Raw genomic sequence first — 12,995 nt, forward strand, 5'->3', positions numbered from 1 at the left:
AAACAGAATAGAGTTTCCTTCAAGAGTTCCCCTCCTTTAAGAAAACAAGGTATTCTTGACTTGGTGTATTTCTATGTTTGCAGACCTATGAAGACGAAAGCACTTGGTAGTGCTTCTTACTTTGTGACCTTCATAGATAATCATTCAAGAAAGTCATGAGTTTATACATTGAAAACAAAAGATCAAATGTTGGATGTGTTTAAACAATTTCAGTAGGGGTGGGAGAAATTATCAGAAAACTTATCCGAATAAAAAACCGAACTGAAATCGGACCAAAAATCCAGTTTCTTTGCAAATCGATACGGTTTTTGGTTTGTGAAAATTGGAAAACTAGAAAACCGGTTCGGTTTGAGAGTTTTCCGATTTTTACCCTAACCCTAAGTATATAAAGAAAATGTTTTTCAATTTTATCAAACTTTTTGCAAAGTCTCCACCTCCACTTCCACTCTTCCAGACTCCATCCCCAGTGCCACCCACCAGTAAACTCCAAATTCCAAACCCATCCATCTGTCTTCTCATCACTGTTAACCATTCTCATCGGTGATGGTGAACAGTGCTAACCTCCAATGACTACCACAACCACCTAGTGACGACGGGAGCTCCAGTTCCTCCAAAGTTGAACCATAAACAAAGACGACCAAAGACGACGACCACAACTGAGCTCGTACACCGCCGATTCAAATCTTCAATCCTCAGTTGCTCTACGACTAGTTGTCCACTGCCGATTGATCCAGGTAATGCACCTTCTAATTCTATTTATTTGTCCCTCAAGCTTTCACAGTTTCATGTTTGGCGTTTGACGCCAACAGAAGCTTCAGTTGCAATAGTTTGATGTCAAATTATAGCTTTTTGGTTTCCTTTTTGTTGTTAAATAACTCAATCTTTCAACAAAATAACTCAATCTTTGAAAATTTCCTAAAATAAGCAAATGGTTAGATCTTTGGATCCAAAAAAAAAAAAAAAAAAAAAGTTGAAAAAAGTTTGAATTAATTTTCATTGATTTTGCTGCAGTAAAACCCCCATTATTATAAATCGTCCTTCTTTTCATCACCTTCACAAACAAACAAAACCCACCAGTTTTGATTCATCAAACAAAAAGCTTTGATATTTTTTCTTCATTACATTTGTCATCAAACTTCTTTACTCTTTTTACAATCAACTATGGACACAAAGATTGGATCTGAAGAGCTTAAGGCAATGCAGTAGTTCATAAATTTGATTTTATTTTTTTTAAAGGGAATTCTCAAGATTCGAATCTTAGCCTTAATGTCAAGTTAAATTGATTTGGAAGAATTGTTACATTGGTTGTGTTGTGAAAATAAAGTTTTTGATGCAGTTCTTGAGTTGGAAGAATTGTTACATTTTGTTGTGTCATGGAAATTGTTACATTATTGTGGAATGTGGATGAGAAGGGTTAAGAGTTTTTTATTTTTTGGTGATGGACGGGTTTGAACTTTTCTCCTGGATTATTTTTAGTTGACCTGTTTTTCCCCTTTAGACTGAATGTGTAGATGAAAATTTTAAGCAGACCACAAACTATTAGTTTTCTTAATTAGTTTGCAATGTTCTTAGACCAGAAAATTGTAGACTGAATTATGAGGAATTTGTTTGCAATGTTAAATTACTAACTACAAGTTTACTGCACATGCAGATTGTTACCATGAAGGCATGCATTGAAGAAGTTTGGATTCTAGAGATTTGAATTTTGAAGAAGACTTTTTATTTGAAAAATTTTCACTTTTTATGCTAATGTTTTCATTAAATGACTAATGTATAATGGAATACTTTATGTTCTTATTTCATATTTTGGATTCAGCATTTGAAAATACCACCATTTAATGTGCTTTTCACACAAATAATACAACAACAATACCTAAAAAAAAAAATACTTCTGCATTTGGTGACTAAAATGTAAAAAATGTAGAATTTAGAGTTGAATTGGAAATTCGGTTTGAAAACCGGTTAACCGGATAACTGAACCAAATTTTCGGTTTGGTTAAAATTCGGTTTATACCATAAATTGGTTCAATTTTTGGTTTACGCAATCTGGTTCGGTTAACTGGATTATCCCACCCCTAAATTTCAGGCTTTGGTTGAGAGACAAACTAGGAAGAAATTGAAGTGCATCAAAACAGATAATGGGGGAAAGTATTTGGGTCTATTTGATGAATATTGTAGACAACAAGGCATTCAACATCAAAAGACACCACCCAAGACTCCACAGTTGAATGGGTTGGCTGAAAGGATGAATAGAACACTAGTTGAGAGGGTGAGGCACTTGCTTTCACAGGCGCAGTTGCCAAGATCCTTTTGGGGTGAAGCTTTGAGTACAACTGTACATGTTCTTAATCTCACACCTTGTGTCTCTCTTCAGTCTAATGTACCAGAGAGAGTTTGGAGTGGCAAAGATGTTTCTTATGATCACTTACATGTTTTTGGATGTAAAGCATTTGTTCATATTCCCAAAGATGAGAGGTCTAAGCTTGATATGAAGACTCAACGGTACATCTTTATAGGTTATGATCTGGATGAATTTGGCTATAGGTTGTATGATCCAGTTGAGAAGAAACTTGTAAGAAGTCATGATGTTGTGTTTATGGAAGATCAAACTATGCAAGATGTTGAAAAAGCAGTGAAAGTAGTCTCTCAGTATAGTGATGGTTTGATTGACTTGTATCCAGTACCTTTCACAAATTTTCCAATACATGTTGAACATGATGTTCAGGATGACCAATAGGATTTAGATTATGCAAATGCTCCTATGTAGGTTGAGACAGATTATCAGACTACTGATCGGCTTCTAGAACCAGAGATTCTACTCTGGAGGTCTATTAGAGACTGACGTCCTTCCACACGGTATTCTGTAAATGAGTATGTATTATTGACTGACAGGGAGAGCCTTAATGTTATGTAGAAGCAATGAAAGACGAAAATAAGGGAACTTGGGTTGATGCTATGGAAGATGAGATGCAGTCATTACAAGACAATCACACATTTGAGTTGGTAAAGTTGCCTAAAGGTAAGAGAGCTTTGAAAAACAAGTGGGTCTATAGGGTGAAGCAAGAAGAACATACTTCACAGCCACGGTACGAAGCCAGATTAGTTGTCAAAGGATTCAGTCAGAGAAAAGGCGTTGACTTTGATGAGATTTTCTCTCTTGTTGTGAAATTATCTTCTATACGTGTGATTTTAGGCTTGACAGCTAGCCTGGATTTAGAGGTTGAGCAGATGGATGTGAAAACTGCCTTTCTTCATGGTGATTTGGAGGAAGAGATTTACATAGAACAACCAAAGGGTTTCCAAGTTAAAGGAAAAGAAGATTATGTCTGTTGTTTAAAGAAAAGCCTCTACGGTTTGAAGCAAGCACCCAAACAATGGTATAAGAAGTTCGAGTCAGTTATGGGGGAGCATGGTTACAAGAAGACTACTTCTGATCATTGTGTATTTGTGCAAAAATTCTCTAATAATGATTTTATTATTTTATTGTTCTATGTTGATGATATGTTGATAGTTGGCAAGAATTCTTCTAGGATTGATGATTTGAAGAAGTAGTTGAGTAAGTCATTTGCTATGAAGGATTTAGGGCATGTAAAACAAATTCTTGGCATTCGAATTTGTTGAGACAGAAAAGAGAAGAAATTGTATATGTCACAGGAGCAGTACATTGAAAAAGTGCTTGAAAGGTTCAACATGGGTGAAGCCAAAGTGGTGAGTTCTCCTCTAGCTACTCATTTCAAGCTAAGTGCAAAGCAAAGTCCATCTACATATATTCAAAAGGAGGAAATGGAAAGAGTCCTTTACGCTTCAGCTGTAGGAAGCTTGATGTATGTAATGGTGTGTACGAGACCAGATATAGCTTATGCAGTTGGGGCTATTAGCAAATTTTTGTCAAATCTAGGGAAAGAGCATCAGGATGCAGTGAAATGGATTATGAGGTATCTACGAGGCACTTCCAAGTTAAAACTTTGTTTTGGAAGTGATAAACCAATTTTGGTTAGCCCCATGAATTCGACATGGCCAGAGACATGGATTCTCGTAAGTCTACTTCTGGTTATCTAATTACTTTTGCTGGTAGAGCTGTTTCTTAGCAGTTGAGATTGCAAAAGTATGTTGCACTTTCTACGATAAAAGCAGAATTTATTGTTATAACAAAAGCTTGCAAGGAGTTGTTATGGATAAAGAAGTTCATGAGAGAGCTTGGTTTTAAACAACAAAGGTATGTTTTGTTTTGTGACAACCAAAGTGCTATTCATCTTGTGAAGAATTCTACATTCCATTCGAGATCTAAACATATTGATGTAAGGTATCATTGGATAAGGGATACTCTTCATGATGGCCTATTTGAACTTGAGAAGATCCATACACAGAAAATCGCTCGGATATGTTGACAAAGTCTTTGGCAAGGAAGAAGCTTGAAGTTTGTCGAGCTATTGCCAGTATGGTCCATTTCCCTACATAGTCGGGAAAGGAGGAGATTTGTTGGGCTTGGATTTCCCTCATGTGGAGGATGGCCCAAAATCTTAAAGCCCAAAAAAAAAAGAAAAAAATGAAAAAAAAAAAGTGCAGTTTGTTTTAGTTGATTTTTGAATGGTTGAATAGTGAAAAATATGGGTACTGTTCATAGCAACAAAAATCTACAGACGTGAGAGAGAGGCAGCCACACCAGGTTATTCCGGTGACGATCCAACAGTGAATCTTGCTCCGTTTTTGCTCAAATTTCAGAGCATTATTGTTGACAGCAAGATCTTTACATCCAACGATTAGTTTCGTGACAACCATCTTTTTTGTGGAGTTTTGTCTCTAGAAAGATAGCCAAATCAAAGAGTTGAGTTGCAGAATTTTCAGTCTGTTTCTCCTTCTTCAACCTGACGATTGGAAACTCATCTCTAGTCTGATCAACCTGATATTTGGTCAGAACGTAGAGGACTTTTGGCTCTTCAATCTGGACGGTTGGTTTTTTATTTTAACGGCTGAGTTTGGAGTTATACAGCCTGCATTTTGGGTGTTTTGTTGGTGATTTTACTCTTATCTTTTCGTAACTCTTTTGTGTATTTCATTTTGTTAGAGTTGTGATAAAACTCTAAATTTTGTGTGAAATATTATTGGTGATTTGTGGCTGTTGTAAACATTTTTTTATTATAATAGATTTAAATGGATCGTTCAATCCCATGGTTTTTTAATCTCTTCACATCGAAGAGGTTTTTCCATGTAAAATTGTTTATGCCTTTTGTGAATTTGATTGTTGTTTTAGGTATATTTGCCCAAGGTTTTGCTCCTTACAAATTCATTCAAGTAGGAAATATTTTGTTACTGCATTATTTCCTTTCAAATTGAAGTGTATACAACAAAATGTAGAGAAGACCTGATTAGGATACATCTTGATTGATTTAACATTGTTAGTTTGTCTTCCAACAAACTTTCAACACCCCAAAGTCTAAATACAGAAAGTTAGATAAAGTTACGAGGATGGAGAAATGATTTATGGGTTTTCATTATTGAGGTTTATCTTGTCTCTTTAAGCACGTCACTTTGTCAAACCTTGCCCTACTGAGCCTGGGCCTGGCCCAGTCCTGTCTCTCTCACTTCGTCACTTTAGCACCATAACCATTACTCTTTCTCTTCATCATTGGCGCGCCATATTGTATAAGATAGCATTTAATGATATAAATATTTATTCTTTTAAAATAAAAACACTAAAATAGAAGAAGAATAAAATGCATTTATGAAATTTTATGGGATGTGATGCTATAAGAAAAGAATTTAATATTAAAACTCTCAAATGGGATATTTTAATAAATTAAAGGGAGAACCACATCTTTCCACTCAAGGTTTGGCGAAATGACACTTTTTCATCCGTCAAGTTTCAAAATGACACTTTTTCATCCATCGTCCGTTAACTTAGACTGAAGAGAGATAGAATGGTAAATTCCAAAAACAACTAAAGGATGATTATGTCATTTTATCCCATGTATATAAACTTAGAAAAAAAAAAACATAAAACCTTAATTCAAACTCCCATCGCCCTAAAGTCCTCCACCCCATTAATTGGCTAGAATGGCACCCGACATCCAATCTTCACCATGGCTTTGCTCGTCAAGAAAACCACCTCCGACCGTGAGTACAAGGTCAATGACATGTCTTAGGCCAACTTAGACCGTCTCGAGATCAAGTTGGCCGAACTCGAAATGCTTGGTCTCATGGCTTACCGTACTGAGTTCGACTCTTCTCAGCCCTTCAAGGGCAACAAAATCACCAGCACCCTCCACATGTCCATTCAAACCCATATTGAGGTTCGGGTTTGGATCTAAATTTAGCGAGAGAGAGATTTCAAAAGATTTGGATTACAAATGTTGATGAAGTGTTATCAACGAGCTCTTTTGATCCATGTTTTTTCCAAAAAATAAAGGGTTTAATATGGAGTTGAAAAGAGAGATTTGAGGGATCATGAAGAGAATTATTAGGGAAAGAAATAGGAGATCTCGTGAAGTCAAAAGGACGAAGATTGAGATGAAGTGAGTGACGAAGGAATGTTTTTGACCAGGTGAAGGAATAGAGCCCGAGGTTTGTATTATAAAAATAAGAAGTGAGTTTTAACTTATTGGAGATCGGTGGTGGTGGCAAAGGCCAAGAGAGTTTGTGGAGGCCAACTATTTTATTTTTTTCAGTTTTTAAAATTTTTTTATTTGGATGATGTTGTGTGTTCATTTGAATAAGGGTGGAGATTTTGTGTTGATTTTTGTGAGAAGCTAGTGCAATTCTAGTGAAGGAGAGATTCCAGCAAAAGAGAAAGAAGAAAAGAGGAGAAGAAGAAGAAGAAAGAGAAGGGTAGTTTCGTCTTTATATTATTTATACTATGTCAGAGAGCAGACTTTTTTAACGGAATATAACAGTGGATGGGAAAATGTCATTTTGAAACTTGATGGGTGGAAAAGTATCGTTTCACCAAACCTTGGATGGGAACATGTGGTTCTCCCAAAATTAAATGATTATTTGTCTTTGCCGTTAAAATTGAAGGAAGACCAGGTTTGAGTCGTTTGACCACTGCATTTAAATATTTGGTATTCAATTTATCTTCAAGTTAGTATTCAATTTATATTTATGGAACAAATAAAATTCGAGGATGAAAAGATGAAAAAAGAATACTAAACTGTGAGACAAAACGAAGCAAAGCAAGCTTGAAAAATTAAATGGAAATAGACAAACAGATTAAGGCACTTCAACCAAGTAAATTCCTAGAAAATGGGAAATAAAAACAGCCTGGCTTCTGCACAAATTATTTAATTATTTTAACATTGACTGCCCGTCCATATATGCTGCAAAAACTATTCTACGATATTTTTCCCAATAAATACTAAAAAATTTATGCATAAAATTTTGTAAAAATGAAAATATAATTTGTTTGATTTATAGAATGTCTTACATGTATAGTTTTAACGAGATCTCAGATCCCTTGAAAGTTTCAACATTTCCCCAGCCCCCACCAACTTCTGAAATAGCCACTTAAACCCCTGTCGTCTGTTTTCAATGTTAAAATGAATATGTTAATATAAGAGTGTTACAGCTTACATCAGTTTAGATAAAAGAATTTAATACACCTACCACCACTCTTATTCTTATAAGAGGTTAACCTAAAAGTAATAACTTTTTTTTTTTTTGGAAAAAAAAAAAAAAAGAGAAAAACATAACCATATTTGGGTCCTATTAAAAAAAAAAAAAAACCAACTAAAATGTCTCCCTCATTTTAAACAAGGAAAACATAAAAAGACACTATTGAAACAAAATTAAGAAATAATGTAGTTTTAATGCCTTAATTATATACAATTTATACTAAATTCAAACCAAGTCAATCCAATTTAAATTTGGTTAACGTGATAAGTGATTCATTGAACAATTTTCAGTAGTTTGATGTTCTTAAATCACATTCTAATCACCTATTTTAATTATTATTAATAACTTTAATTGAAAAATAAAAATTATATAAGAGTGACATTATCACTTATGGACACAATTTTCTATGCTTAAGTGTATTTAATATAATTGTGAAACTATAAAATGATGTGAATATTCCTAATATTTAACAACAAAATTAAATATCCCTAATCTATAATGATTGCCATTGCCTCAGGCCAGGTTACCGACAGTGATATTGGCTTGGATATGTTTAAACATCTGTTAGTGTTAAATAAGGGTTGTCTTAATGTGCGCCCTATGGGTACATATTAAGAATATTAAAAGATAAAATATTTATTTATTTTGATGTATATTATGTGTAAAAAGACAAAAAAAAAAAGGCACAATTTTTAATGCATCATATGATCATAATACTAAATTTGTTTTCCTCTAATATTCTTATTATGTGCGCTAAAGACATACATTAAGATAACCCAATATTATTTATTTATTTAAACTTTTGAAACATTCAGTCCTCAAAAATAATTTTTATAAATTTTATAAATTTGTCTCGTAAATAATAAAACCTCTTTTTTAAGATTATATGAAGTTTTTTTCTTCCTTATATACATATGACCCCCGGTTAAAAAAAGATGGGGTCATGGAAGATTATGCTGGTGAAGGTAATTATCAGGGTTATTGATAAAATAAGTTGTGCTGATTTGATGATTTATAACTAATGATTAATGGATATATATTTCAACTTAAAATTTTACAAAGAGGTTTTCTTGACCCCCTGAGGTTCAATCAAATAACAAAAGTCCTTTTGAAATTTTAGAAATAACAAACTCTCCTTGCCGTTAGTAGTCATTAGTGTACTGTTAGAGTTTATAACATGATAGGTGAACGAATATTTACTTAGTTGCCTTTTTGCTGTTTATTTTGACGCAACAAATTTAACGGTAAGAGAATTTTTGTTATTTCTCTAACTATAGGGGAATTTGTTAGTTGGTTATATTTAAGGGGGTTTATTGTCATTAAACTATGTACAAATAATATTCACAAAATCACTTAGTGGGTTTACGTGGGCACAGGTATCGGCCCACAATTTAGAGGAACAATATGTGTTTAACTAATGATATAGTTGTGATGGATTGGATATTGTGGAAAGTTTTTGTGTATGGAATTGATTTTATAGTCTACTTACAAATGTGGTGATGGAAGAGTGACTGATGCGTTTTGTAAGAGAAAAAAGTATAAATTAAATTTCAGAAAATTAAATTAAGAAAAGGAGTGGCTGTCTGCTATCAACCAACCCCCGCAACATATATAACATCTTCATCAACTTGTCTTAGGAATCACTCATTTTATTTTTCAATTTTAGATATAATATATATATACAATATTAATTTCTCAGAAGCACATATTATATAATATGTGTGTGTGTAAATACTATGTGGAAGGAATCTCCCTGCTTCTGGTTCTGTGAGTTCAATCAAAATCAAAAAGATGGATATTTAATTCCCAGCCGAATAACTCACATAAATAAAACAAAGACTGCATCTCCTTCCCAATCAAGTGGGAAAAAGAAGACAAAACATTCACAATAAAAAATTTTTGTTTTAAATCATCACGTGCAGCATATGCATGGACATACATACTTGGTCTCCAGTGGTCCTTTTAAACTTATAAACTATATTATACATGGAAAAAGTGTTTAATATGGATTGGTGACACTAACATAATGCTAACGAGACACATGTCATTAACAATTTGCGAATAAACTATATGATTTATAAATTAATAAATAGATGATTACGTTAATGATAGAGACAGGGACGGTAGAATTGAAAAGTTGCCCCATGCGATTGCGGTGGCTCCCCTTTGTCAGTTGACGTTTACTTGTAATTTATAAGACGCTCTGCTCATTCAACTCTCTTCAACCAACTTTCAAGGGCGTGCCAGAAAGTTAGCTAGTTTGGAAAATTAAAGAAATCAAACTCATTATTTAATGTGAATTCATAGATTAAATCAGCCAGCTCTACAGTTGATTATCTTTCTAGTATTAATTTATAAATATTCAATTTTATATATAGTTTTTATCTTAATAAAAGATCATAATTAGTGAAATTAATCCATGAAATTGATGGATTGTTGGACGGTTGATATTTCTTAGGTTTTTGCATCATTTAGAAGGTGCAGCTAGGTCTTTGTTGAGATATCAATAACATATCAAGAAAATTTAATGTCGGTCCTTTCTATTTTTGTACGAACAAACTAACCGTTCCCAGTGCCACATACAACCAAAATCTTTTATTATTATTTCTATTCAATTTTCAATATGAGACGATAAAACAAACTATTCTGTAGTAACTGAGATTACACAATAGCCACAACTGTTTATAATCGTATAAATCGTAATTTCATTATAACAAAAATATGAGGGACAAAAAAATACAGCTATATATAGTGACTCTTCCTAGAAACAAAGGCGAGACATATCAAAGAAGATTACAGTATAGAACTTAGAAAAACGCGACTACAGAACACAGATTGAGCTGTTAAAGAGTAAAGAAAGAGAGAGAGTTTTTGCAAATGGGAAGGAATCCTTGTTGTGTAAAGGAAGGTTTGAATAGAGGCACTTGGACTGCTCGTGAAGATAAAATCCTCAAGGACTATATTGCAGAACACGGTGAAGGCCGATGGAGAAACCTCCCTAAAAGAGCTGGTGAGTTATTCAAAGTTACTAATTTTGACAAGATTTGAGCACCATATTACTTCTCTAGATTTTATTAATCTGTGTTTATCTGGGATTGTTTGTGTTTTTTTTTCTGATGGGTTAGGTCTAAAGAGATGTGGGAAGAGTTGCAGACTTCGTTGGTTGAATTATCTGAGACCAGACATTAAGAGAGGAAATATCTCGCCAGATGAAGAAGAGCTCATCATCAGACTTCACAAACTCTTGGGGAACAGGTTTTCATCTTTAATTGATGCCTTTGTTATGTATTTTTCTTCTTCATACATATTGATGACAATGCGATGCTAATATGAGTTCTACTTATGTAGATGGAGTCTGATCGCTGGCCGGCTTCCAGGGCGAACAGACAATGAAATAAAAAACTACTGGAACACAAACCTAGCCAAAAAGGTTCATCAACAACCCAATCAAAGAAACAGAAACAAGGCTGAGAATTTTAATTCTCACTCATTACCGCTAAAGATGGAGCCACATAATCATGTGATCCGAACCAAGGCAATTAAATGCACTAAGGTATCATTACATCAAGAGAGTTGGAAAAAGAGCGAAAATTTTGGCACTAACGTTCACCCAAAGGCAGGAGCATCAATGCTGCAGAATACAGAAAATAAATCAATAGTAATGGAATCTAATAATTGGTCATCTTCATATGGTAACGAAGTAAACAATCCAACAGATTTATTGATGGACTTCAAGGTGGGCGAATTTAGTTTATCAGATCTTCTAAATTCCGATTTCTCCGACTTATGTGGAACCTCTTCAGCTACTTACAGCAACGATGACAGTAACGTATTATTTCCTAGTTCTTCAGAAAAACCTCTGTTCTTGTCTGACGAAATGCTACAAGACTTCTGGAGTGTCCAGGCGAACGTGGCCTCAAATCTAAATGATTCATTCAATCCATTTTTCGAGACTGGAGGAGACTGGCTACAGGATACTAATTAAGTGATCGATAATGTTAATTAATTAGTTAGTTTCACAGTTATATGATAATTAACTATATCTTTAGTTTTAATACTATAAATCATGTAAGCTAGGTCTTATGTTTAATAAAAAAATAGATTTAGTTAGTGGGAAGAATCTTATGAAGAAGAAGAAGATCATGATCTCGTCTTTCATTAACCCCACATCTCCTTTCTCTCTGTTTTTAATTTCTTTCCATAAGATTTTACTTAATTTTGAGTTTGAGGCGTGTAAGTTTTTCCGATTTTGATGCTTGATTAGACATACACAGCATGTATAGATGGCGATATATATATATATATATATATGATAATTGATGACAACCTTTATCAATTTTTGTCTACGTGCTAAGTAATTATCATTAAAAAAATTAATTAATTTGGGTCATTTCATGAATGTTAATTAATCTCTATAATACGGTTGAAATTATATTTTATCCTATTAATTTTATAAAATAAAATTAAGATTCTAACACTGAATAGTTCTTTGGATTAATAATGCCAAAAAATAAATATTGTATATAGATGGGAATAACGTCCATTTGAATTGGCAGAACAATTTATTATTTCTTGGAAAACCTAATCTCCATGGAATATGAGATTCTTAACCTTTTGTTCACATTTATTATTTCTTGTTCCAAGAGATGTGTTCTTTTTCTTGACATTTACAGATGATTCATCACATCTTTTTTTTTTTTTTTTTTTTATCTAGCCAGCTTGCCAACGTCTCAACCAATTCTTTGAAGTTCAGGATTCGAATTCAAGACATCTTGAATAATATGTGAAAGAGTTTCAAGTAAACCGTCAAACTACCTAGAAGTAATTATCGCATCAACTCTTCATTTACACATAAACATCATATAAGAAAACACATCACTTAGAATACAAAAATCGAGATACCAGTTTAGTATTAATCTTTGTTAATTCGTTTATTTATTTTGTAATTATTATTCAATGACACTTAATTATTAAGTATTATTTATCAGATTAAAAAATAAAGGAGTCCAAACCTAATTTTTAGAGAGAGAGAAGAGGATTTAATGTGCTAATATATACACGGCAATGGGTGAGGGGTCCTGGTCCCTCCTATGCTGGCAACCCAATCTAACGTATTCTTTAGGGTTTACTAATTAAATAGGACAATGGTTAATAATAGGAAAACGTGGACCAATTGTTTTATTACAAGATGAGAGGAGTGATGAAAGATGTTCATCTAAGGTTTTGTTTTTTATGTGGACTAGCAGGAGAGCCTTAGAGCAAGACATTGACAAGGACCTAATTATCACTTTATTTTGAATTTTTTTAAACATAAAATCCGGACTTTAAATTAGTAAAAATTTACAAGTGTTGTTCACGAACTCTATGCAACGTCACTCTTTCTTCCA

The 12,995-nt window shown here is 33.4% G+C and overlaps 1 protein-coding gene across 1 annotated transcript; it reads left to right on the forward strand.

The window, feature by feature from the left end:
* The first annotated feature begins 10,362 nt into the window (after nucleotides 1-10,362).
* On the forward strand, nucleotides 10,363-11,697 carry LOC116146817 (transcription factor MYB82-like). The gene is made up of 3 exons (XM_031432267.1): nucleotides 10,363-10,618; nucleotides 10,734-10,863; nucleotides 10,957-11,697. Exons 1-3 carry the CDS (start codon nucleotides 10,486-10,488, stop codon nucleotides 11,591-11,593), a joined length of 900 nt encoding a protein of 299 aa, XP_031288127.1. The 5' UTR covers nucleotides 10,363-10,485; the 3' UTR covers nucleotides 11,594-11,697.
* The last annotated feature ends 1,298 nt before the right edge of the window (nucleotides 11,698-12,995 follow it).

The sequence above is a fragment of the Pistacia vera genome, unplaced genomic scaffold (genome assembly GCF_008641045.1).
Source record: "Pistacia vera cultivar Batoury unplaced genomic scaffold, PisVer_v2 Contig483, whole genome shotgun sequence".
Lineage (NCBI taxonomy): Eukaryota > Viridiplantae > Streptophyta > Magnoliopsida > Sapindales > Anacardiaceae > Pistacia > Pistacia vera.

What these genes read in the sequence shown, in the direction of transcription:
- LOC116146817 (XM_031432267.1), top strand. Translation starts at nt 10,486, where the DNA reads ATGGGAAGGAATCCTTGTTGTGTAAAGGAAGGTTTGAATAGAGGCACT. An exon ending in AAACCTCCCTAAAAGAGCTG is followed by an intron (nt 10,619 to 10,733) that starts GTGAGTTATTCA and finishes CTGATGGGTTAG; the next exon opens with GTCTAAAGAGATGTGGGAAG. An exon ending in CACAAACTCTTGGGGAACAG is followed by an intron (nt 10,864 to 10,956) that starts GTTTTCATCTTT and finishes CTACTTATGTAG; the next exon opens with ATGGAGTCTGATCGCTGGCC.